The sequence below is a fragment of the Acipenser ruthenus genome, chromosome 7 (assembly GCF_902713425.1).
Source record: "Acipenser ruthenus chromosome 7, fAciRut3.2 maternal haplotype, whole genome shotgun sequence".
NCBI classification, from domain to species: Eukaryota; Metazoa; Chordata; class Actinopteri; order Acipenseriformes; family Acipenseridae; genus Acipenser; species Acipenser ruthenus.
The window spans coordinates 35,021,536-35,048,233 of record NC_081195.1 but is presented as its reverse complement, the minus strand read 5'-3'; the positions used below and the strand labels follow the sequence as shown (position 1 = coordinate 35,048,233).

The following is a 26,698-nucleotide window of genomic DNA, read 5'->3' as shown; positions in this document are numbered from 1 at the left end:
TCATTGGGCACTGATTTCATAAGTGAGAAAGTTAGACAGACAGTAGCCCTTTTAAATTAGAGAAACAGCAGTTTAGAGTACGGTGATAAAAGAAACACATTTTACTTCAGAAGACATCGATAACAGTAAAAACCCTTTTCACACATTTCAGCTGTTTTCGTTATCTCGATATCATTTTGCTGTTTTATAAACAGTAGTTCTGGGCGAACATGTTTTTTAGGGCTATTCTTTCATTTTAAATTAGCTGAAATGGAGGCATAATTAGAACCATGTTACAATTAAGAAATTTCTCAGGGAGGAAAAAAAATCTGGTACTCAATCAAATGACCTTCTAAACAAAGGAGAGAAACACTGTACTGCATAGTGTGGGTAATCTATTTCAGCAGGCTTGGTTTCCTTGATATCCTTTTGATAGTCATTTATAAACTGAACCAAGAGCAATACAAACATGGCAATGTTTGCCTCTGAATACATTTTGAGCTGCGTGTGTTCAAATATTCAAATACTTGTCTCGCTATTATACAGTATGTATTTTGGTTTTATAAAAAAAATGATAAAACAAACATTTTAATAGAATAATTTAATGTTGCAATATTCTTGTGGCACAGCATTCTATTTGCAGTGGCATTTCAAAAGTTACAGTCCTTGTAGCCTGCTATTCAATAAAAGACCCAAGCATTTTATACAGGAAACAAGCAATACAGTTCTCACACTGCACACAAGAACAGGAACACTTCAGGTGTCTCTGACTACACTGTTATAACAATGACATTTCATGTCACTCACATTATAATTACTTTTTAAACTACAACCCAGTGTAAATACAGTGACACAGAAGACACTACCAGCTGCTCACATTTCATTTTGTAATTAAACATGTTCTGGGGCTCCCGAGTGGTGCATCCGGTAAAGGCGCTCCGTGTGGAGTGCAGGATGCGTTCTATAGTCTGGACGTCGCCGGGTTCGAGTCCAGGTTATTTCATAGCCGACCATGGACGGGAGTTCCCTGGGGGCGGCGCACAATTGGCCGAGCGTCGCCCGGGGGGAGGGAGGGTTAGGTTGGCCAGGGTGTCCTCGGCTCACCGCACACCAGCGACCCCTGTAGTCTGGCCAGGTGCCTGCAGGCTTGCCTGTAAGCTGCCCGAGAGCTGCGTTGTCCTCTGACGCTGTAGCTCTTGGGTGGCTGCATGGTGAGTCCGCAGTGTGAAAAAAAGCGTTGGAGAACAGCGTGTGTTCGTCTTCGCCCTCCTGAGTCAGCTCAGGGGTGGTAGTGGTGAGTTGAGCTTCAAATAATAATTGGCCATTCCAAATTGGGAGAAAATAATAAAAAATAAAAAAAAAAGTTCTGTAACTACACGGCCATAAGTGCGCTGATGATGTGTAGATACTTTATAGTTAGAGACACCTAATGTAAAGTGTTTCCAAATAAACAAGGTAATACACGTAGAAATAGATAATACAAAAATGAAGAAACCAGAACCAACTGAACCTAGACCACTACGATATATATCTTATACCAGGCTGACTGTGTATGGACTACTCAGAAGTATTTCCGTTTTAAACACACAATTAATACTTGGAAGGGAGTTCAATTCTAAAGAGAATAACCTGGCTTGCCCTTCTCACCTTTATTGATGGGACCCACCGTTGCCTGGTAGCCAATATAATGAGCCCTTTAGACAGCCATCAATCAATACTTATAAATCCACAAAGTCACCGGCGTTCAGGCTTTCTGGCACATCGCTGCTGTGGACAGCTGCTCATTTCAAGAGGTGCCCCTAATTACCCCCATGGGGGTGAACATCACTGGCAAGGGGATACCGTGGAGATGCCCATATTTTTATATGAATGTTAACTGTATTATGAGAATGATCAAACTTATCCCTTAGAGCACAAGCATATTAAAATCCAGGTCATGGGGACCTACTTTTGCATATGGGGTCTGATGGGTTGGCCAAATGGAGCTACGTCAACTTGATGACATTTGTTAGTATGCGACAAGAAAATTCTGCATACTGTGAATGTAGGTCACGCTGAACAACATTTTCACAATGATGACACCTGATACCTGGCTGACCTCGAGGTTAAATCTTGGGAACTGTATTTAATACTTGTTTAAATCTGGAATGTGATATTTGTACATTTGGAAATAGGTTGTATCCCCTGTCAATGATATAAATGATCACACACTTGTGGTGGCTTTCAAGGAGGAAAGGTATTAATATTACCACTGGTATAACACAGTGTGCATGAACTGTATATGCTGCACACAGACAGTCGGTCCACCCATTGTCCTGTGGGTTTGTGATTCTGAGCTCAAGAAAACTTACAGTACTTGTAAGAAATCCAAGAAGCTGCCTCCCTTCCTCTGGCCTGCATCGTCTGTTGTTTCAACTGTGCAGCGTATTCAGTCACGGCATGGCGCTGTGACATGATTCACGGTGTATTGTATTTCCTTCCCTATAGGCCAGCACTGTGGAGATCCTGTGATTTAGCTGGCTATAGAGAGTTGATAGAGAGGCTGCCTAAAATGCTGGTATGTTATCCTGAAGAATCCCTAGCAGAACCATTAGCCTGCACTGTAATAACATTCCCAGCAACAGCTGAACAGAACAAATACTGCACAGTGGTCCTGCTGGCGACAGCACCCTTGCACTGATACCTGGAGACCGCAATAGATTGCCAGCAGTGTATGTGGATTCATACCATTGCAATACCAAAGCATTTCAAAATATTAAAATGTTACTCACTTACTCATGCCATTGTAGCTACCTGTGTGCTACCACTGCCCCTCAGTACAGAACCATTGCTTAGAAAGTTCCTGTAGATAGTTTCACGTGCTACTAAATGACAGCTTAGTAACTGCGTTTGTACAGCCACTCAGAAGTGCACAGTAGTTTCACACACTGCATAAGCACACTGTAGAATAGAGTATATTAGATGGCCCACCGTTTACAACAAGAGAGTTTCTATTGAGGGATTCTGTCACATCACAGAATCTATTTTGTTATGTAATAGACGGCATGTGAAACAAGACATTTAAAAAAAAGTTGAAGACGTTGATAAAGATTTCTAGTTGAAACGTGTGGGTAAAGGCACTTTCTCTTGTACACAGCTTATAAGAAATGCATGGAGCACTTGACCAGGACAAGTATTAGATACAAGCCTCAATTGGACAAACAGACTTAATATTTTTCAGGCTAGATTCTTAAAGCCATTTACTCCAAATTATCACTAGCAATATTTCTTCAGAGAGGAAAAAAACACACACACAATAATGTGTTTTAGAATTGTAACAGTTGGAGTTAGTAGCCTTTAAAAGCAGCAGCAGCAGCAGCCTGCCTCTCCCCGGGAGGGATCAGCATGACGGGAGCCAGTAGAATGAACCCAATTCATCCCCAGGCATTGCTGACCCTGCCCTGCAGCCCATACCTGCAGAGAGAGGTCCTCACACTGCTCTCAAACCAGCAGGGGCTCCATGCTCCAAAGCACTGTCTCACACTGCAGAAATTGGAAAGGGGCTGAAAGACGTGTGCTACAAGTCCTGCATTTGAGTCTGCCATGTTCTAGATTCAACTATATTTGGATGACCCTTATAAAATCTTACCATATTAAATTTGCATGGTCATTTTGCAGTTTTCCAATGCTTTTCTCATAGTTATACTTTGCATTTACCATTGTTTACCAAGGTTTGCCATGTTTTTTAATATGCTTTGCCATGCTTCCCCTATATTTTATTACACTTTACTATGCTTTTACTATGGACCTGGCATGGGAACACTGTGTTATATGTTGTACCAAAGTGTCACTGAATATAAAACATATAATACAATACAATATTGCAACTGCACTGCCCCCAAACAATGAAGAAATGGAGAATGGATGGGTGTCCCTAAATAGTAAGATAACCGCTCCATCTTCAATTATATGGAAAGATTAGAATGTCCAACAAACGAGTGCTGAGACTGGTATCACATTTAATTCTGTACAAGTAAAATACTTCTAATCGATTGATAGACTATTGATCGGCATGGCTTTTATTTAGCTAACCTTGATTAAACGTTCATTAATCAATCGCCCTGGTGCCATATTTGGAGCCTCATGCAATTCGCTACCCAGAAACCCAGATGCTTATAAATGATAACGTTTCTCATTGCACATGTTATATTACCAAGTATAATAACAACATGCACATGTCTTTGCATCTTGCTTAATGAATATGAAAGTATTCTCAATACATGATTACTATCAAGTACTACCTGTCTGATATCCGATTTGGAAATTGGTTTCTGATTGCACCTCTATTTCTTGGGAAGGGTCTGGGTCTTTCATACACTGGGCCAGAAGAGACAAAACAGACATAGACACACACACAGACAGACACACAGACAGACACATACAGACAGAGACAGACACACACACACACAGAGACAGATGCACTCACAGGCACACACAGACACACTCACACACACACAGACAAACACAGGCAGCATCTTGGAGAGAGAAATCTGGCTTAAAGTTACACACTTGTGAAGGTCTTTCTCTTCAGGGACAAAGTTCTCGGAGTTGCCGCCCAGCAGATGACTAAAGGCAGAAAACCATGCTGACACAGTCTTTCTTATAAAAAGAAACAGGAGTTTCATCTACTTTTTATTTTTTAATATCACAACGTCATCCACCACAACCACACATAATAACACCCATCCTGTTTGCGTCAGGGTTTTTTTTCGAATCCCACAGGCCTGCCTGTAGCAGGGTGCTGAGCCCTGTCTCTCTGCTGCAGCCCCCCAGGCAGACACTTCCCCTCAGCACACCGCGACTGCCGGCTTCACAGACCGCCCTCCTCAAAATAGAAATGAATTTCTACAGCCAACCCTACTTTCAGCAGCCAACCCTACTTAATAACAAACACCAGCTAAAAGCATTCTGCTAACATCACATCCCTCCTTTGGGATAATGAACTACTAGTATACATAATCAGCATTGTATTTTAATGTTTAAAGCTACTTTGGAAGATGTTACTGTATTTTATTATAATGTTTACCTTTTAAATTATGATTGTGTTATTATATGCGGTTATTTCAACTGCTTCAGAGTTGCTATGGTGCTAATGAATTGAAGAAAAAAAAAGCGGCCTAGTTTTTCACTCTGGAAATCAGGTACCCTAAACATCAAGTTGAGGTAGCTCAAAGAATAGTACTTGAGGCACATTTCATTATTATTATTATTATTTTATTTAATAGTGTGTTGCCTGAAAGCAGCATTTAGGGGTCCAAAAGGTCTTTTTGATGATATGTCGATAATAATTACAGCTAATTAACTCTATTATGAAAAAAAAACACACCACAACGGTATATAAGAACATCAGATTATAATGCCTGCCGTGTGTTTAAACTGACACAGGGAATGAGCTGGTTATAATCACAGAACCATGTGTTATGGTTGCATGTGTTCTAATTAGCCAGATAGTTCTGCGATACAGCTCCACGTTCCCAACTACCCCTACCATCTTGGCTCAAAGCTCAATAGATTAGGATAGGATGCTGGGTCCATATCAGAGCCACAATGGCGCCTGTTTCCTGGCTCCACTGTGAAACCCTGCAGTGAAACTTTCTCCAAGGATAACTTAAATGTATGTTTAAGAGTGTTCGGTGGCTACCTCTAATCAAGTCAAGTGTATTCATCATGCCTGCTAGCATGCACAGAAACATATTATAATTTAAAAAATCTTTAATCTTTAATCTGTTTATATAGAAACTGATGTAAATGTTGAGAATGGTTTGTCATTGACATTGTGAGGGAGAGGCTACACTCTCTTACAAATGTAGCTGTTGTTAATAGGGCAGCAGTGTGGAGTAGTGGTTAGGGCTCTGTACTCTTGACCGGAGGGTCGTGGGTTCAATCCCTGCTGGGGGACACTGCTGCTGTACCCTTGAGCAAGGTACTTTACCTAGATTGCTCCAGTAAAAACCCAACTGTATAAATGGGTAATTGTATGTAAAAATAATAAAGTGATATCTTGTAACAATTGTAAGTCCCCCTTTATAAGGGCGTCTGCTTATTCTAAATAAAAAAACAGACAATAATCATCCAACAGTTTTGGTAAAAAGAAATAATTCCAGACCATTGCATCTGGATATCCTCCTGACATCCCTGTCGTCCCTGTTTAACTGCAGGGCTTGTGTACACTGGCTTACTGGACCTGCCCTGGAGGAATGATGAGGCATGGGGTCACATTTGGGGACCACCTCCTGTTCTCCATCTTTATCAAGGTCGGAGTATGTCAATCCTTAGCTGGTCCTCAGCAGAAATCCTCTGGATTTGAGGGGGGGCCTGGGCTTGTTTTCATGACCATAAAGAACAATTTATAATATATTGTAAAAGCACAAATTAAAAACAACAGGCACAATATATCAAGGGCTAATGTTTTTATTGTCAAAATAAATCTCAGAGGAATGCTAACCTGCCAGCACAACATTTCTACATGAATAGTTTAATTATCACGGAATTCCAGATTTGTATTGACATTCAAATCCTCCCCATTTACTCAAGCAACAGGACTCTGATTTAGAGGGCATTACCACGCAGACAAGCTCAACTACCAAGGCAATGCCTGCTAATCAGGGTGCTATTGGGGTTAGAAACCAGAAAACACTGCCTTTATTGTATTGTCAATGTAAAGAAACATTCTTTTACAGACGTTCTATCTGAATGTTCCACAGCCATCTACCTCATGGAAGTACCCTGCAATGCAGCTTCCTGATTGGTGGATCAAAGTTCTGAATCCTCTAATTATTATTCCTTTTTTGAATGCTGGTGCTTGTTAATTTAGTGAATGACGAGGAGCAGTGGGGTGGATTTTCCAGATTCCCTTTTTAAGTTTAAACTTCCTTGAATTTACTTCTTAAATCCTTTATCATTGACCTCAATACAGTGTAATGTAGTCCCAAATTATGGAGTCCCTTGGCATGCGCTAGTGGTGGGAATTTGGAATAAAGCCATGTTCATGTACTTCAAAAAGTGTATCAATAACAAGCTGTGATAGATATAACTACTTAAAATAAGGGCAAAGCAACGAACAAGTGAATCAAAACGGAGGGTGTAGCAAGGTGGGAAGACTTGCATGCTGAGCTCTCTCAATTTATAATTTGTGTGAAACCTGTTTGGATCTTGTTGGGAAGTCTAAATCTCACAAGATGTTGTAGCCAACCAGGTTTATTGAGTCGGGTTTAAAACATAGAAGCAGTGGCTGCTCGAAGATTATTTTCCATCCATCTGCTTAAGAAAATACTTTAAAAAGCCACAGATTTAGGTAATTTGTCATATCCATACCAGCCTCATTTGTAACAGCTTTAAGACAGTCCAAATTTAAATGATAAATGGTTATTAAAACACAAGCCATGCTTGTACTGGCAATGCAGTCAGTGACCACAGTAGCTCAGTAAGTTACTGCAATGTGCCATGGGGCCCCATTCCATAGCTGAATAGTGCGATTTATACGATGAATTCACTTCCTTTCAATTGTGTTCATATGAACAGGACAAGAACCCTTGAGAAATACACCTCATTGATAGAAAGCATTAGGTAATCACATCTCCATTCACGTCCATTCACTCTGATTCAACAGAGCACTCTCACAAGCACAGGAGAACAGCCCTAGCACTCTGTAATATCACACTCCCACGGGCGTCCTGCCTTTCATACAGTTTTAATGTCAAGCAGGGAGGTCAAGTATTCCGCCGTGGGGTATGCGATTGTAAATGACTCAACTGTTCCCCCACATACAGCAGCTTCAGCTTACATTTTCTTACTGTTTTCTTTCTGTTTAGATTTTTTGTGTTCCCTTACCTTTTTATGACGTACCCAATCATTCTTCTTTCTTAGATATGGTGTTTCTTTCTTTGCTAGGTCTGTCTGAAGGTGCTTTGACTATGAGTTCAGGAGCTAAAGAAAGTTCTTTCCTAAGTGGCAGATCACTAGTTGTCTCTTTCTATAAAGACACTTTGGTAGACTTATAGGTTATAGATAGGCTTGCTACTTTTCCATATTAATCGGTAAAGTTCGTTAAACATCAGATTCCCCAAAAATATGAGTTCGACTGAAATAAATTTATAAAAAGGATAAACGTCGCTGTTTTTTAATTTTTTTACCAAAAATAATCATTTAGAAATCATCTCTAGTTTGTGTAGTTTTTATACTTACTGTCTGTCCCGTCTCCTTTCCGCTCTGAATGGCTAAGGGTCACTGTCAATCATCTCAGTGGTCTGTTAGTACTGTAGTTTCACTGTCACTGTCATTTCACCCTGTTCTGACAGATCTCGTTGACTGAAGCAGCGCTACAATGCCCTCATTCGCTTAAATGACTGTCAATCATCAAGACCTGCACCGACTGTGCACTTTCATTGGCCAGCTACAGCGCCTGTCATTCAAAGCACCTACTTTGGAATTAGCAGGTTAAGGTGTAGGTAAGCTTTTGCTTTAGGTATACGGTCAAAGTTACTAGTTTGATTTGAAAATGGGGCGCAAGAGAAAAACACTTAATGAATATTGTGCAGAATACCCTGCCCGACGGCTGAAGTCTACGCGGCAGCACGAAGCAGGCCTGTCTGCCTTGTCTTCCAGTGACTCTGAGTCCGGGTGTGCTGAAGCAGGAGAGGGGGAGCTCAGACTCCAAATAATAAGTGCAAGTTAGTTCTGTTCAACTATCTAATGTTTCGTGCTGTGCATATTATTTTTACTTGTAAATTTATGCTATAGGTCTGTGTAATACACTTTTATATGCTGCGTTTACTACGGTTATTAGAGACAATTCTTTAATTTGTGTAAGATCTATATCTATACAAGCTACAAGATTGTTGGTAACTATGGTTTTGTTGCATGTTGAATATGATAAAGGGGTTTCTCTAAATGAGACGTTTCTCAATGGCAATAAAAGTCTTTTTTAAAGCATAACGGTCGATTTCACCCACTTTCTGCTTGAATGGAAAAATAAAGATTGAAAAAAAAGGTAAATTCTTTATAAAATAAATGTCAATATTAATCGTCGATTTGGCAAAAAAATAAAAATCAAACAGTAGTAAGCCTAGTTATAGAGATATCTACAGCACAGAACTAGAACTGAGAAGCTAGTGAACTCAGGTGAAAGCACAGACTTACAAAACACAGCAAATGCAAACATTATACAAAAAGCTGGCAGTAAAAAATAAAAAAATAAGAACAGTACACTCAATCTACTTACTCTTTTCAAAAAAGAGTTCTTCACTCGTCAAAAATGGCCTTTAAATTGACCTTCAGTACATTTTAGGTCAACCGCTGAAATTGGATAAATCTAAACTGGGTTTAATTTTTTTTTTTTTTTAAATACAGATTATGACATTTTCTTGAAATGTTCTATCACAAAGTTTGAATAGAAATCAATAGAAAAAAACAACCTTACTGAAACATAAACATTTCCACGTTTCCCTTCTCTTAACAAAAGCATCTTTTTGGGCTAGTCTTCACTCTCACAGTTTCCTTTTGGAGTTTGCTTGTTGGCAGCTCAAAAGCCACGCAGCTGAAAGATACTGACACTGTAACTGACTTAAATGCTTTAAGATCCCACGGGAGTTTGTGTGAAATCCTGATATGACATGTACTATTAACAATATTGCAAATCCCATTCAATACAGTGAAGGCCTCCTGTCTGCAGCCTCTTTGGAATATCAATGCTACATCATAAATAACGTGGTAATGACGGGTAAACAATCTCTCCACAATGGGAGCAGTTTGCAGCCTGCTAGCCCCCAGTGGTTTCTCTCCACTAGTCTTTACAGATAGGATTGTCAGACTTGTCAGTGATAATAACAGATTCAAATCTGGCTAAAGGGTGCCCTCTATCTGCAGGTGTGGGTATTTCTCAGGCTGTCTTTAAGTACATTCCTAGTTAGCCACAGCACCCCTCTTGCTTAACCCTCTTATAATTGTATCATTTTACTTTGGAACCCCTCTTCCATGTTGATCCGCAGGTATTAAAGGTAAATATTGGGACTGTGCTCTTGTCTCTATTTGCTGTGAACAGTATGTTAAACAGACATTCTCTTATTACATCAAACAAATTCATTATTTACAAAAAGATAATACTTTGGTTTCTCTTGGTCTAACTCAGTATTTTATAAGAAAATGCTGTTGACTATAACATCTGTTAAGTATTTGCCAGCTATGAACAGAATTAACCCTTTCTAAATCTCAAATAATAAGGTACAGTATTTGTAAATAATTCTAGATGTTATACAGTGTTCCCTCATACTTTCACCATTCAATAATTAACAAATGTGGTTAATTTGCAGTTAAGCTATGTTGACAGTCATTTGTGTTGTATTATATCCTTTCTTAACAAACGCCCTTATCCAGGGCGACTTACAATTGTTACAAGATATCATGTTATTTTTACATACAATTACCCATTTATACAGTTGGGTTTTTACTGGAGCAATTTAGATAAAGTACCTTGCTCAAGAGAACAGCAGCAGTGTCCTCCACCTGGGATTGAACCCACGACCCTCCGGTCAAGAGTCCAGAGCCCTAACCACTACTCCACACTACTGCCCATATATAATAGTCCTTCTCTAGTCACAGCTAGCAGAATAGCAACATAACAAAGAAGCAGTATATAATCTAAACTACTTCTAATAAGGGTTTACAGGGGCTCACCTGGTAAAGGAATGCAGGGCGAGGCATGCTGTCGGGAGCTCGCTGATTCATGCTTGCACGGAGTATCTTGGCCAGTGTATCAATGGGAGCACTGTATTGGCTTTGGCGCTCCCATGTGGTTAGGGGGGAATACAGCTCCGGGATACTTCTCCTCACCGCACCACAGTGACCCCTACTGGTCGGGACAAGTCGAGGTGGAGACACAGCCTCAGCATGTAATATTTTGATTCATCGGATTGACAGCAGGAACAGAGGCCGCCCACTGATGTTCTAATTGGTAGTGGGTTGTGAATTGTGAATTTCACCTTAGAAAGACTAGTCTACAATACACTTTGGGGGATTTATTTTGAGATGTCTATTAAAGTGGTTGTAGCTAACAAAATAAATGAATACATATTTCCTGTCATGCACTTTCATTGTCTATATAGGTCTATGTGCAGCTTTGAATGAAACAAACATGTCTTTTTATTTTGAAACATGATATTTGGTACTGCCCCAGGTTAAATAAAGCTCTCAGTTTGCCTGCCTTTCTTTCCACAAAGTCTGTTACTATTTTATTTCCTAGTGCAGTATCAGATATCTGGTTTTAAAATGAAAATACATGTTTGCTAAAACATGTGTTTCTTTCAAAACTACACATTTAAGACCTATATAGTTGATGGATGAGCACGGCAGGGAAAACATATAACTATTGTGTTAGCTACAATCACTTCAGTAACAATTTTGTATGCTGTTCTTAATAATAATCACAATAAAAATAATAATATTAATTATAATTATAAACTGGAGTCTTCCACAAAGTAAAAAAGCAACAAACTCATAAATACATTTTTTTCAATGTGTTCAGCAACTGTACCTCATTAGAAATGGCATTCGCAGCTTGTATGTGATGAAACTGAGCCATAAATTCACCAGGCTTTTATTTATGCAGATCTGAAAATGTGATAGTTCCCTAAGTCTTATAAAACAGAAATAAAATCAAACACAAACACACACACATTGTGCTGCAGTTGACAGGGGAAAGTCACAGACAGGGAATTGACAGTGATGACCAGGCGCTAATCTGCTACAGATTCCCTGGCAGTATGTGTATCCAGCAAGCCTAGACCAGATGTGGCTCATGCTGCCGCAGACAGGGGCTGGGGTCCCGTGGACTCTCTGCATGGACAAGGACATCAAAGCTGCTCTGATGTGAAGCATTTATGAAATTCAAGGGTAGACACATAAAGTACATATGATTACGCTAATACAGTGAAATGAATCCAGATTTCATCTGCCATTAGCGCTCAGACTGTCTGAACATTATTGTTAACAGTATTATAAATCACATATGAGAAATCAACCAATCACTGTTAAGGATTTGCATGGAACACACAGCACAATTCTAAAGCTAATAAAACAACAGCGTCTCGCTTAACCACGAGTGCCTTAACCACAATGCAAAAAAGCCGGGCTCGTCTGCATTCGTGGTTTTAGAGCTCTTAACCTCATCTCACCTCCCTGACCGGGGACAGGACAGTATCCATAACGGCAGTGTATCACACAGCGCTGCCCATTACATTAATAAATATTGTTTTTTGTTAGCGGTTACTTATACAGTAACCTATTTATAAACTATAAACTACTGTTGTCTTTAACTTGCCGCTAACAGATGGCAACTCTGATTTTTTGATAGTAAATGTTCCTCTCTTGGAAACCTGACATCCAGCTGTTTTTCAAAAGGGTTCTGGACCGTAGTTGTATGGGATTTTATGGGTTGAAATGTATTCAAGTGACTGCAGTAATGTCATTGGTGGTGAACACCATTATGTGTGGCCATAATTGAAAGAAAATTAAAACAGCTTTAAAGTAATTTAACCTTAAACTTATTTATATCCCAATAATAATACATGAACAAAAAATAAAGAAAACACCTGCTAACTGAAGGGAGTTATCAACAGCTATAGAAAAGTGACCATTAAAAAAGTGAGATGAAATGGTAAAGGAAAAAGTTATACTTAATAAAAGTCTCACCTTTCCTTTGTTCAAAAGTCTCTGTGGGGCATATGATACCCCCCCCACCTCCCACCCCTTAATTCTGCTCAAAGTTTTCACACAGGCCAGGGCAGGGCAGGGCAGAACCCTGCTAAAAAGTTGGAAAGATAAGTAGCGGATTAGCCCTCTGACAGATCAGAAACAAACGCTGCCTCCACGGTGAACTGCTGCGAGTAGAATAGGAAACAGTGAGGGGTCTGACAAGGGCAAGGCCATTCCAAATCCCAACGATGCTGATTAAGCCTGTCAGGTTTGGACTGATTGATGGATTGAGCTTTGGGATACACACACAAGCCTTCTACAGTGAAAGACAGCTGTCTAGCACAAAGGCAATGAGTTTCACTGGAACGCAGGAGACTCCAACAGCTCCATGAAAATGTGTAGAATTACTATTCCATCCAGTGTGTTACATGTTTAAACACAACATGACTCGCTTTTACCAAAAAGTGAAGATAGTCCAGCCTGATTGTGTAGACCATCACGGACAGTCCTGTCTTAGGAAAAGGTCTCAGTGTCACCTTTGAACTTTTGCTCATATTACGATTCATAAAAGTACGCTAGTTCCCTATATTTAACATAGTATTTTATGTTGCTAACTTAAACACCCATTATACATTTTGCAGCAAAATGTAGTGAAGCCTAGTGAAGCAAGGAAAAGGTCAGATCAGATGCAGCCCTATTTAGACAGAACCATCTGCACGTAAAGGGACTGCTAATCCAGCTGCCTGCCCCAGTCTGTTTGTGCCTAAATGCTGGTGGGATGCGATTCAATTTCCAGCTTGTGTACGCCAGTCTTTACCCCCTTGAAACCTGTCTGTCATGATGTCACTCCTATAGCTCCGCTCCTGCTTCTTCATGCAGCAGTGGGAGGTTATAAATTACATATTCAACATGTTTTATATAGCTCAGGAAGCAAACATGTAAATAATAATGTTTTACACACACACACACACACAAAAACCCTACCAAGTTAATGTTTCAACTTTAAAACATTGACCTTCAAACTGTTTCCTCCAGCTAGAACCCTGCCAGAGTCTGCTGTTGACATTACAAACAAATCTCACTTAAATCCTACTTTAAAAAACAGAATTGCAATAACACGATACTACCAGTAAGGGGCAACATTTACTACAAGATAGTGGATGTCACGTCCAGCTCGCAGAACTTGAAGATTCTCAATCACCAGCGCCCTTAAATGAGGAGGCTGCACTCACAGGACCCTGAGTCAGACGGGTCGGAATGCAGCGTGTCACAATGCCTGCTGGGGGCTTCTGGGTAGCAGGGAGCCCAACGGAATGCTCTGTTCTCAAATGTGATACACATGAGAAATGCACAGAAAACACCAGTGCATGAAACAATAATGCTGGGGCCAATAATCAAACAAACTGCCTGAAATGTAGTCCGTGGAAAAAAAATGCCCATATTTATAAATGATGTCCGAAATAAATAAAACACATTCTATTGTACAGTGCTTCTGTCCTTTCTTTAATAGGTCATTTGATGGGGTGAAGTGAGTTTTTTTTTTTTTTTTTATATCCTCCAGAGATTTTATTCACTGTAATGTGGTTATACTTTTGTGTTCCAGCTAATTCAAAATGAAAGAGTATTTGAATATTTGTTAAAATCTTGGAGGAATATTTGAACATGTAAAACCAGACTGAAAACAACTGTCTGAACTGTTAATAATGAAGAGCCTGGGGTGTAACAATTCAGCATGTATCGATTAATCGCTTTCCTTGCATGATATATCACATCATAATAGAGGTACGTATCATTTAGATTGTGATACAAGACAAAAAGAACACATAGTTCATTATAGTTCACCAAGTGCTTCTTGAGTGAAGAACATGTGTGTTTTATAGTTGGGATGAATACATACTCTCCATTATTCATTTCATTTTAGTTTTTCATTAAATGATCATTTGATCTTATTATGCATCACAGAAGAATCCCACCAGGACAAGTACATGTATCGTGATACACCTCGTATCGCAACCTGCATATCGTGATACGTATCATATCCTGACATTGGTGTGCCGTTTCACTCCTAGTAGCACCTCTAGGGGACCCCCAGCATGGTAGGGAGAACACTGAGCGTCCTTTACATTCACACAGAGGGCCAGGCACAGATCAGCTTCTAATTCTGACATTTATTTTTTGTTTTACTGACTAGCTTGTCTGGGGAGCTGCTGCCTCAATGTCTGAGGAGGCTGAACGGGACTTTTCCTGTTGTGCTTTTCAAACTGATGGACAGAAAGGCAGAAACAATTGAACAGCTTTGACCGCAATCCTCCTCAGCCCTGGGTTTTCATCAGCAGTATGAAATGCTTTATTCTCATTAAACCTATTCTATCTGGCGGGACAATGTGTGATTGTGTTGTTACAGTCACTGATATTGTGAACTAGTGGATTCGCCTGGTTTGTTTATCAGCACTGCACAACTGCAGGGCTTCAATATTGTACAAGTTGATGATCCAACACCATCCTGCGGTGAATAGTTTGCCCAGTGGGTTTTTTACACACAAAGTGCAAGAGAGAAGGTGGCCTATATCATAAGACACAGGCGCCTGGACAAACTAAACTGCCTTGTATTTTAAATGCAGTAGCTCCCTATTCATCAATTATTATACGTAGGATTATTCAAGTGCTTCATGGAATATATATATGAAAATCTCCATAGATTACCATCCCATACAAAGACGGCACCTACTTCACTCTGTCCATAACCTCATCCATAGCCCTTTACTTGAATATCTTTTGTGATTTAATATCACTTCATTGCATGTGACAAAATACACCATTTAATACAGCATGTACATAAAGCAGACAGAGTAGAAGACTATCTCATTATGATAGGGCACCTCATATATACTTTGTCAATTTCTGAGCATGAGAAGACACTGTTTTTGAAGAGTGTTTATAAACATAAATTAAACTGGCTTGAAAATGTGAACAGTCATCAAAGCTGTAAGAAGAAAAAAAAAGGTCCTTAACAAATCATTCCTGAAAATCAATCTTTTAAAGTTTTGTGAATAGGGCCATAACGATGAATCTGACAGCCTTTTTACCACACAGCCCCTATTCCTCTTTATAACAGTGTTAATCTGTGACATTTTCAGTGCTATGGTGCTATTGCTTCCCCCCCCCCCCCCCCCCTCTGCATTACTATGTGCGAGCACTAGAGGGCGTTTCTGCTATTAGCCCATGACTGATCAAACCCTGGCCCTTATTCATTAGAAAAGACCACCAAATCAAAAAACGATAAAGGTCCTGGCTCATGAAGCTCTACAGCCTCCCAAGTGATAGGGAAACCCTTCTATTGCCTGCCTCTTGTACAGCAGCACTCAAAGCACTTTTGTGTCCCAAAGCCCCTCCGATAGTTTTGTTAAAATCTGCCTTTTATCAGCACAGAAGGTAAAAGGCACGGCTCGAAATTTCCAGCACTGTGGTTTTTCTCTTCAAAAGTGTCAGAGTCGGCATGTTTCTTTAAATGGACGGACAAAGGGGAGTTAATCAGCTGGAAAATGTGCTCGAGGCGAGGGCTTTAGGCTTGGCTTCATTACCAAGGGATTACACCCGAGCCAGGGAGAATGGGAACTCTGTTTACTATCAGCCCGCCATGTGTGAAAGAAAGATGAGGCTCAATTTTAATTTATTTTATTGTAATATTATTATTATAAAATAGATGCCTTAGTGCACATGAAAGGCGATGTGATGGTTCTGTACAAGGCAACGATGGCTGCTTTACGGTAGAATAATATGCGCCATTGATAGTATGGTAACATACAGGGAACAATATTTAACATATTACTTAGAGCTGATGACTGGGAGACATTGTGACATTGTGGTCTAGTGGTTAGCTGAGGGACTGGGAGGCAGTTTGGTCTAGTGGTTTGAGCTGAGGGGCTGGGAGACAGTGTGGTCTAGTGGTTAGAGCTGAGGGACTGGCAGGCAGTGTGGTCTATTAGTTTGAGCTGAGGGCCTGGGAGGCAGTGTGGTCTAGTGGTTAAAGCTGAGGGACTGGTGAGGGCCTGGGAGGCAGTGTGGTCTAGTGGTTAAAGCTGAGGGACTGGTGAGGGCCTGGGAGGCAGTGTGGTCTAGTGGTTAGAGCTGAGGGACTGGCAGGCAGTTTGGTCCAGTGGTTTGAGCTGAGGGACTGGGAGACAGTGTGGTATAGTGGTTAGAGCTGAGGACTGGGAGACATTGTGGTCTAGTGGTTTGAGCTGAGGGACTGGTAGGCAGTGTGGTATAGTGGTTAGAACTGAGGGACTGGGAGGCAGTGTGGTATAGTGGTTAGAGCTGAGGGACTGGGAGGCAGTGTGGTATAGTGGTTAGAGCTGAGGGACTGGCAGGCAGTTTGGTCTAGTGGTTTGAGCTGAGGGACTCGGAGACAGTGTTGCTGAATCTGACCCTTGTCAGTGAGAAGAGTTCTATTAATACTATGTTGTGTTAATGACTATGTTGTGCAGTGGTTAAGAAGCTTACTTGGCTCTGTCAAGCAGATATGGACAGTTGTGATGAATTATGTTATTGTGATAAAGACTATTGTCTATTAGGTGGGACAAACTAACCCCCAAACCCCTTTCACTCGAGGTGTCAATCAGATTCCAACCCAATGTGTAAGGCATGAAAGGCTACATAATTAGACTGCCAACTAGCACCAAGTCTGCTAAGTTTTGCCGTGACTACGCACTTTGCATGAAACAAGCTTCCAAGAGAAAATGAGGCAAGCAATCATTGAAAGAAGGTGCATACTGAAAGCAGGATTTTGTGCACACTTGGTGTTAAGTACATGGTCCCTACACATTAGCCAGCAAATCTCCAGCAGTGTCACCAGGTGACAGACTTCACCAGCCCATTTAATTACACTAATAACATTGGGACAATGCAGACTGCTTTCACTGCCTCGTCTTTGTCATTGTTGTGGAGGTTGGTGACCTCTAGCAATAGATTCAACAATAATTCCCAACCTTGTTAAGCCAATAAGAGACAGACACGCAAGGTCAGTCCTGGTCAGTGCTGCAGACCCTTAACCTAAAGACTAATTTAAAAGGAAAAAATAAATGAAATGTTTTTTCTGAACCCCCCTCCCCCCCCCCCCAGGAGACAAGTTGATTCTGCAGAGGTCTATGAGAGAGGTGGCGTGGGGTCAGTTTTTGAAAGAGGAGACAGACAGTATGTCAATGCCGGGGGCTGAGAAAACCATCCTCATTCTTATTAAACTCATCAGCAGGCCTTGCTAGGGGTTTCTAAAGTCTCCCTGATTGCAATGCACGCCCTGGATCAAACAGAGGCAGTTGGGGACAGGGATCAGTGAGATAGGATAGACATGATTGACATCTCCATGGTACCTGCACCATGAAACCAGTCTGTAAAACAATCTCATTCAATATCAAGCTGGGGCTGCTGCCTGCTCCATCTGTTGTCTACTATCCAATCTGCAACCGGACAGAAGAGTCAAAGGTCACCTGCATGCATCACGTGTTTGGGTAATTGCTATTTATACACTGTGACAGAGATCGAAAGACGCTTGGTGTTAGATCTCCCTCCCGACCTGTGAGGGCACTAGGTAAAGGGAACAGAGTACCCTGGACTAAAAGGCATGACAATTTATTCCCGTGGGTAGGTGGAAGTCGGCTGGCTAGAAAAGGGACAGCGCTACGGTACCCGAACTCAATGACCCGGATGGGAAACGGCGTGGCAACCACAGATTGGAGAAGCGGATGCGCTCGTTAACCAAGGGGTCATGAGGAAGGGTATAAAATGGGGCGTAGCAAAGTAATCTGTTCCTTGGTAAATGGTTAGAACGAAAATCTAGAAGCAAACAAAAGCTTGTGAAACCAAAAGAACGTGAGTGTTGTGTTTTCTTTGTCAAAGTAAAAACGGTTTGTTTGTTATTTTAGACTACTAGCACGATCTGGAGCTGTCGCTACTCAGCCAGCATCAAACCCGGACACCAGCACTTTTCTTTTGTTCACGGAGAAATGTCTTTGAACCAAGAGCACTAATTCACTCACTGTAGGAACTGTATTTGTGTGTTACGTGTTGGTGTAAACGAAACTTTTGGGTTACGGGTCAAACCCGGGGATTACAAACAGAGTTATACACGCCGCTGTATCACTTTACAACATTTATTATTTACAGTTGTTTGCACCTGTAACTCTTTGTTTTGTATCCACTTTACACTGCACGCACCGGTATTCACTCACCACTTTGCCACAAACACACACCATTTGGCGTGATGGTGGTCCGACTCGTCACCTGGTGGAAGTCGTTGTGAGTTGCACACAAAGATGCTGTGTAGACCGACAAAGAATGGACAAAAGCACTGTTTTATACAGGAGCCTCCAATCATTCTTTGCATGGAGGCTCCAGAAGGTGGCGCTGTGGGTTAATGCACCAGTCTATTCCTGGGTTCCACTCCTAATCTGGGACACCTGTGTGAAATGACCTCTGGTGTTCTCAGCCTAGATCTTCACTCTCTCAACAATGATTTGGACCAATGTAAATGAAGCTGCTGTGTGGTGTGAGAGAGACAAAGGGTACCATGTGGGTGATACAGGAAGGTTTAAACTTAAGTCCCTTTCACACTGGTATGCTCTACCTGGGTCAGAACCTACTCGGGTCAGGACCCGGTGTCATGCGGGTTGGGTACGCGATTTCACACTGCTTTTGATAAAGCAGGGTTGACCTGGGTGACAGACAAAAGTAAACAATATGCGTATCAATGCCCCGGAAGCAGCTTGTTACAGACACTTCCATCCAAGCTTCTCTGGATTGAATCGTTGGCCCAAATGTTGATTAGAGCAAACGTTTCTTCATCGCGGCTGCAATCTGGCTCCTGTAAATATGGTTGGACAGAATAAGCAAAAACATTCCTTGCGGAAGTGAAACATTCACGCAGGAGTAGCTGTTCGTTATTTCGTCCGCCGTCATGCATTTTGTCTCGCTCAACCCGGGTGAAAGCGTGTCGACCCACAGTCTGAGGCATGTGGTGCGACCCAGGTATGTGGTTTCACACGACGCAGGATTGTGACCCGGGTAGCCAGAACCCAGGGCCAGAGTGCCAGTATGAAAGGGACTTTAGACTGTTATTAACTGAACTCACAATGAAACACCAACTAGGAACCAAGTCATGCAATGTTAAAGTGAAACTAACAGTCATAAATGGTATGATTAAACTCTTACTAAAGCAGTTCTCCCCATTTCATAAACAATAGAGACAAATCAACTGTTTAATTAACTGCAAAGCTACTTAAAAAATACAATCTGTAAAAATATACAACAGTATTTTTGTCAGTTCTTCACCTTTTTTCAAGATGTCAATCAGTATGCAGTCTTCTCCGGGTGCCTTTCCTGTCTTCATGTTTGATAGCATGTTTCACTTGTTCCGGTACTGGAACTTCTTCCTTGGGTTGTGTTTTTCCGTCTCGTTTTTGTCATCTGCTTCGTTGATCTTTTCATCTTGATATAATTTTCTGTAAAAGTCGTCGACTCTCTTCAAAATCAATTTGCGGTTCTTGATGACAGTTCCGTCCTCTTGTTTGATTGCTAAAATCAGTTTTTTCCCCAACGATTAGTCTTTGTTTTGCTTTCTTCATGCTTTGGTTGTTTTGAATAGTTGTCTCTACCAACCTACAGTTGAACAACCGTATATCCGCACTTTCTTACTGCCTTGCAGAGCTCAATGTATTCAGTCTTTGACTTCAGAGCTGCTGTGTGTTTCATTTCCCTTCTCTTCTTTGAGGTCCGTGTTTTTGTCTGTGCTCTCATCATGGGGGGATTGGCCATAACTCTGGCCAGGAGGGTTGGTGAGTGCCCCTTCCACTTTGGCCAAGTATGTTACTCAAGCTTTCACAGCATGGTTGAACCTGCCAGAGTCAGGGGACCCCGCTGCACTTCGTCTAGAGAACCTGTTGTCACCCGCCTGCCACTTTGAGGCAGTGGAAGTTGGACTTTAGGAGGGATATATATATATATATATATATATATATATATATATATATATATATAAACAAGCAATGTTTTTATATATATATAATGTTTGACTTTTATAAAAAAAAAATTAAAAAAAAACTTTACATAGGGGTTTCACATACAATGCATCAAGGGGCCTACTATGAATTAAAATTTTTGCAAAAAAAAAATTAAATCAATGCAAGCTCCCCATTGAACAGGGTGAAATGGTTATATATGTTTAGACCTTAACTTTAGCTTGGAGAAACTAAAAACAATTGTGACAGTTGTCGATATTAATACAATTCCTATCTCTGTATGCTTGAAGCAAGAGGAGGGGTGATGCAGTAAAGAAACACTAAACCATGTTGCTGAAAAACATTTCCAGATATTCATTATAAATGAGGTAGCCACTAGAAGCTGCAGTCTCACGCATGCATATGTCCAGTTATGTGCCCTGTCCTACACCAACACTAGTGCTCAACACAGTGAAACTCACATCCCTGTCAGTGTTTCACTGGGGGCACAGACACGAATATTCAGTTCTCTATGCTTGTCAATAAAGTTGTAAAAGTAAGTTGTAAAAACTAATATAATCAATTACACCTAAAGTAGTACTTTGGTAACTGGGTGGGACACCCATTTCTGTATTGGAAGTACTGGTACTGTTATCAAAGAAATCAATAGAACCTGCGCAGTGTTTCATAGATTGAATGAGGCAGTCGCTACCAGTCCATTCACTACTACCTCGCTTTCCTGTAGAAATGCTCTACATTAATGATTAATATTGCTTCTTGCACTGTGGCTTTCAAGCTATTAAAAACTCAAAGATGCATGTCACTTACTCATTGCTCATACTACTACTACTACTACTACTAATAATAATAATAATAATAATAATAATAATAATAATAATAATAATAATAATAATAATAATAATAATAATATGTTTTACTTATTGGACATCGTTATGCAAAATGCACACCACATTTTTGTTTTGAACTCTGGTGTACGAGCCCTATGCTTTATAAACATACTAGCCACAGAGAGTAAACTTATACATGCCGTGACCAAAGGGTGTAACTGCAACGGAGTCCGTTTTCTCCACAGGGTTCTGTCTTGTATTTACCGTGAGAGAACACAAGAACCCATAGAAACTAATTAAGCTCGAAAGAAGTTCTAGTTAGTAACGTAGACCTACGTCACACCTACGTGTGTTAGATTTGTTTCCCTCGACGCTTCCTAACTCGGGCAGTCTGTTATGTTTGATGCTAAGAAGCTAATACATATTTCTTAGAAATTTAGCAGCCTCCTTTACAGAGTTCAATAGGACGAACACTAGGGTAGGTTTGTAAGGTGTTGAAGGAAGGGTAAACTATTTGAAATAAATAAATAAATAAATAAATAAATAAATACAACATGGCTGGTGGTTGGTACGTGTGAACTTGGATGGGCAACCACACGCGCTTGCCGCATTTCGAAAGATTCCATCCCACTATGCATTCACAGTTACCGCTAGCTTCAATATTTCCTTATTGTAAAGTTGTAAAATATCTAATTCTTCACGGTACGACCACTTCAATAGTCCCGTGAGAACGCTTCCAAACTGATTAAACTTAGTGGTGCTAGTTTTGAGGGAAAACAAATAATATAGGCTACACCATACAGCCAGTTTCTGCCAACAGGATATATTGTATTTAACTATAACATTGGAAAAAAAAGACACAATACAATTCACTTCTTACCAGACCTCCTCAGCCCCAGGCTCCATCAGCAGTCTGAACAACCCTTTTAAGACAGTATTTGTATCCCTCTCCTTTCTTACTGATAACGATAATGGTCCTTTAAAAATCTTCACACTAGAAGTGAACACTCAACCATAATAAACTAATTTAAGGATACAACTTTTATCGTACTGTGTATACTGACGTTACTAATATATAGAATCATTTGAACTTAATTTTTTTTAGGAATTATGACTCTCAACGAGTTTAGTCTAGTGTGTAGCAAATGTCAAGCACCCCAGAACAAAGCTTAAAGATGCACAAGTGGCATAAGAAAGCATGTTAAAGATATTACGATAACAATATTTGTAACTATACAGGGAGTCATCTCTACTTAAATAGACTAGTTCAAAATCATTCATTTTAACATCTTTCAAGTGGAACTATTGCAATGCTTTAAATGAGCAAAGGTACCGGTCTAGTGACTCTACATCGACAGTGCGGGCTTCCCACGTTAGGCTAATTTATGTTCTTTGCAGAACAAGTTGAGAAGAGCAAGGCTCAAAGACCATCCATCACGCTGTGTTGATGGTTAGTAGTTGAAACACACCGCACTATTACTGTACTCTGTAGCGCGCTGGAGTGAGGCTCTCGGAAACCAGGCTACTGCGATTCAGAAGCGCCCATTCATTTAGCAGAATACGTTTGATCAGTTTAACAAAAATAAAATAGACTTAAAACAGCTCGTGATAGTCCGCTGCAGTTTACTGTGTCATTACCATTCAAAGTATACCTTTTATATCAGAAAAGAGACACTGAAACTAAAAACGAAATAAATCAACTTCACTTTGAAACAGATTGTATTATTTCAATGTCAATCACGTTAGTTGACCGCTTTAAAACCTTTTTTCATATGTTTTTTTAGTTGATGGTTTACCAATGTGAAAGGATATACACACAATGTTGGTACTAACTAACTCAGCAACTTATCCATTTGCAGAAAACCGGTTCAACACAAACTACAACCCAAAACATCAATGTTGCGACACGCTCATAGAATTACTTGTTAAAATTGCATTACCACATTTAAAGGACAATTCTTTCTATTGCAGTAATACTACTGCATATATATAGGTACATTTATAAAAGTTTACCACGGTAAATGTGCTCAGTAATTTTATAAGTAATAGTTTATCAGAGTTTGTTATAGTTTGTTTTCAATATCCATTCCTATACTTTTCTGGGCTTTATAATGTTTATGTAAGGGTTGTCCCGATTTTCTTTACACCAAAATGCAGATCGGAATAAAATACAACTATTCATTTCATTAACAAACAAGTACGTATAATTTAAACAACTCAACAAAATCCGAACCACAGTGCGTTGCAGCAGCTATTGAGTCTAACTGCAACACTTTTGCAAGGAAAAGTTCAAAACTCACACTCGCACACAAAACAAACAAACAAACAGAAACGCAGGAGAGTCTATGACCCTACCTTTCTGAAAGCTGCTCTCTCCAAGGTGTAATCTGCCCCACGTTATTGTGACAGGGAAACACACCGGTAATGTTCCCAGTAAGGAACAACGTTTGGCAAACCTCGGAGACCCAACTGAACACTCGGGGTGGGTTCTCACTCCTTTAATATAATAACTGTGACAGTTTAATTTCAGGGGCACAAAGTTTCCCGGGAGAACTTCTTAACATTCCCAAAACACACCCAAGCAAATAAGGTCAAACACTGCACATACAAATTATACAAGAGTAAATAGGTAAAGCAATAAATGCACTTACTTGCATATTGTCTGCAGCGGTTATTGATCCAGAGAAGAGCTGTCAACGCTTCAGTAGTGGAAGAGGCACCGTGAAGTGTGTGTATGTGTGTGTGCTCTTAATGTTGAATTTCTGTGACAAATTCTCTTCGCCTTGTTGTCTGTCTCGGGTTAAGACGTATAAAATCACCGTGAAATAGCGATTATTAGGATTGTGATGGTCCCGGGTAGCGCACATATGCTGCACCTGTTGGGAAGGCTCATGTGAAGATTTAAAAACATTTAAAAGAAAGATACGTCTCTTCTTGTGGATTCTCTCGTGGATATTGCGCGTTTCAGTTTGGTTGATCAATGTCGTTTTTTTGGAATAAGCTTTTTTTTTTTTTTTAAAGAATCGTTTTACTCCAAACCAGTTATTCCACACACTTACTCAGATTTTCCTGTCACTTGCATTGTCAGTGTTTTAATTTTATTAAAACATACTAACCCACTGTCCTTAATAACAGGTGTCAAAATAAAGGTCCTTTTTTTAGACTTTTGTTAAAATCTTGACTTTATAAATTAATCTGCGGAGTTATCCAAAAACAATTTCCTCTCAGTCCAGCAGAAGAATGTCTCTGTTTTCCAGTTTACAAATTAATACATACAGTACACACACAAAAAAAGGACACCTTCACCACGTATTGCAATGTCCAGAGAGTTGTCTTGACTATTATTCACACCATATGTAATAATAACTCCAGCAGTCACAGCAGCACAAAAAATAAAGTTATAAAAAAGTTTTAGAAAAAGTTTTAAAACGTTGTTCCCGTATTAAAATTAAATTCTTATCGTGAAACAGGACGTTAATCTCGGTCTTTGGATGTTATTCCAATATAACTGGTCTCGTACTGTCTGATGAATATCCCGATGGTTTGCATGGCGAGCTTACACAGTTTGAATGTTAAGATAAGTTTGTGTGCTATCTTCCCCGCTACAATCACAGGCTGAATGGGACAGAGATACTCCCAGTACCTGAGCCAGCCCTCGAGAGCGTGCGCACTTCACTCTGCAGAACACTAATGACAGGTTGGGACAGTCTTAAAAGGGCAACGGCTGTTTTTAATGCGGTTTTAGAACTATATCGGCACTGCTATCTTTTAAACAGGAAATCTCCAATTCGAACTAAAGCGAACGGACAGACAAAGACAGAAAGTAGACAGAAAACGTGTGCGAAGGGGAGGTGGACGAAAGATTACTTAAGAATCCGACTTTTTAAAGTTGTATCAAAAATACCACTTTTTATTGCTGGTATGGAAATCCTGGGATGCAAACTGACTTGGGTCGGTTTAACCATTTCATGCACGAATTACTGAAAATAGTTGAAATAGTTGAAAAATAGTTTTGGACGCAAAACAAATATAGTTTCATTGCATTTTTTTTTCTTCATTTTATTCCATTGCTTTATATGGGGAACAAACGCGATCCTCATATTAGGCAGTCATGCGTTTGCGTCTCCATATGTCCCCATATAAATACTATTTTTTTTTCTTTACGTTTCCACATATTAGGGTAGTCATGCATGAAAAGTAAAGTTTTTTTTTTCTTCCAGAACTAGAAATGTGTCATATTAGTCTTTACAGGAGCTGCATACTTCAATGATGTAGAACGCACTGTCTGCACAATACAACGGAAAGCGTCGCTGACTATTACACACCAAATAGTTCTAAATGTATAAATACAAAAATGTCAAAGACTAAAAGTTTGTTTTTGTTTCCTATTAAATGTAACATCACTTAGGGTAACAGTATCCAAAACAACATCTTAAATCAGAGGGTCCAAGGTCCAGCTGCAGCTGGAAAGATGTCTATTTTGAGAACATAAATACAAGCAATAAACAAAAAGATTATTTAGATGCATTATCAATATTGTTAATCAAATAAAAATTAAAATAGCTCAACATAGGTTTCATTCATTACATTTTGTCCCCCCTGTTAAAAGTCAATTTAATTGACCCAGGAGGACTTCCTTATTTGACCTGGTCTTTAGGATTCCGTTGAGTCTATTTTAATGATCTAAATGGTGCCGGATCTTAATAATATTTATGATAAAAGGTTTGCCAAAACGTCCTCCAATGAATTGGACACTACGTAATGCGAGCGCAGCACACAATGAGCTAATTTACACAATAAAACAATGTGTTAAATTAATCCGTCATTTTAATATTTATGTATAACATACACATGCAAGTTTCAGTTACATTAAAGTCAGTGGCATAGGGAGTCCATTTTAATTATTTAAACTCTATATTAAAGGAATCATTTATTCCCCTGTATTTGCATAATATCCTATGATATGTGTTCTGCATCATCATTACTTTGGATGTTTGCTTTACCTTGAGGACTGTCTGTGCAAGCCTGAGAAAGGTGGAATTTCTATAATGAGGCTGTATAAAAATGACCACTAGGAGTGCACTAATGGGAGGACCAAAGATGTAGAGACATGGCCCAGTGGTTTGGAGACAAAGTCCAAGAGACCAGTGGGTT

At 40.0% G+C, this 26,698-nt stretch overlaps 1 protein-coding gene across 2 annotated transcripts in view; it reads right to left on the bottom strand.

Moving 5' to 3' along the window:
- Positions 1-25,158, bottom strand: part of LOC117415732 (protein Wnt-5b) — an 82,764-nt gene extending 57,606 nt beyond the window's left edge. The window contains exon 1 of one of the 2 annotated variants that reach the window (XM_034026455.3): positions 24,196-25,158. In XM_034026455.3, coding sequence (XP_033882346.1) covers positions 24,196-24,201 — 6 coding nt within the window. In that variant the 5' untranslated portion in view covers positions 24,202-25,158. Of the gene's footprint in view, positions 1-23,899; positions 24,006-24,195 lie in introns of those variants that run through there. The other variant, XM_034026456.3, reaches the window with a different exon arrangement.
- Positions 25,159-26,698: the final 1,540 nt, after the last annotated feature.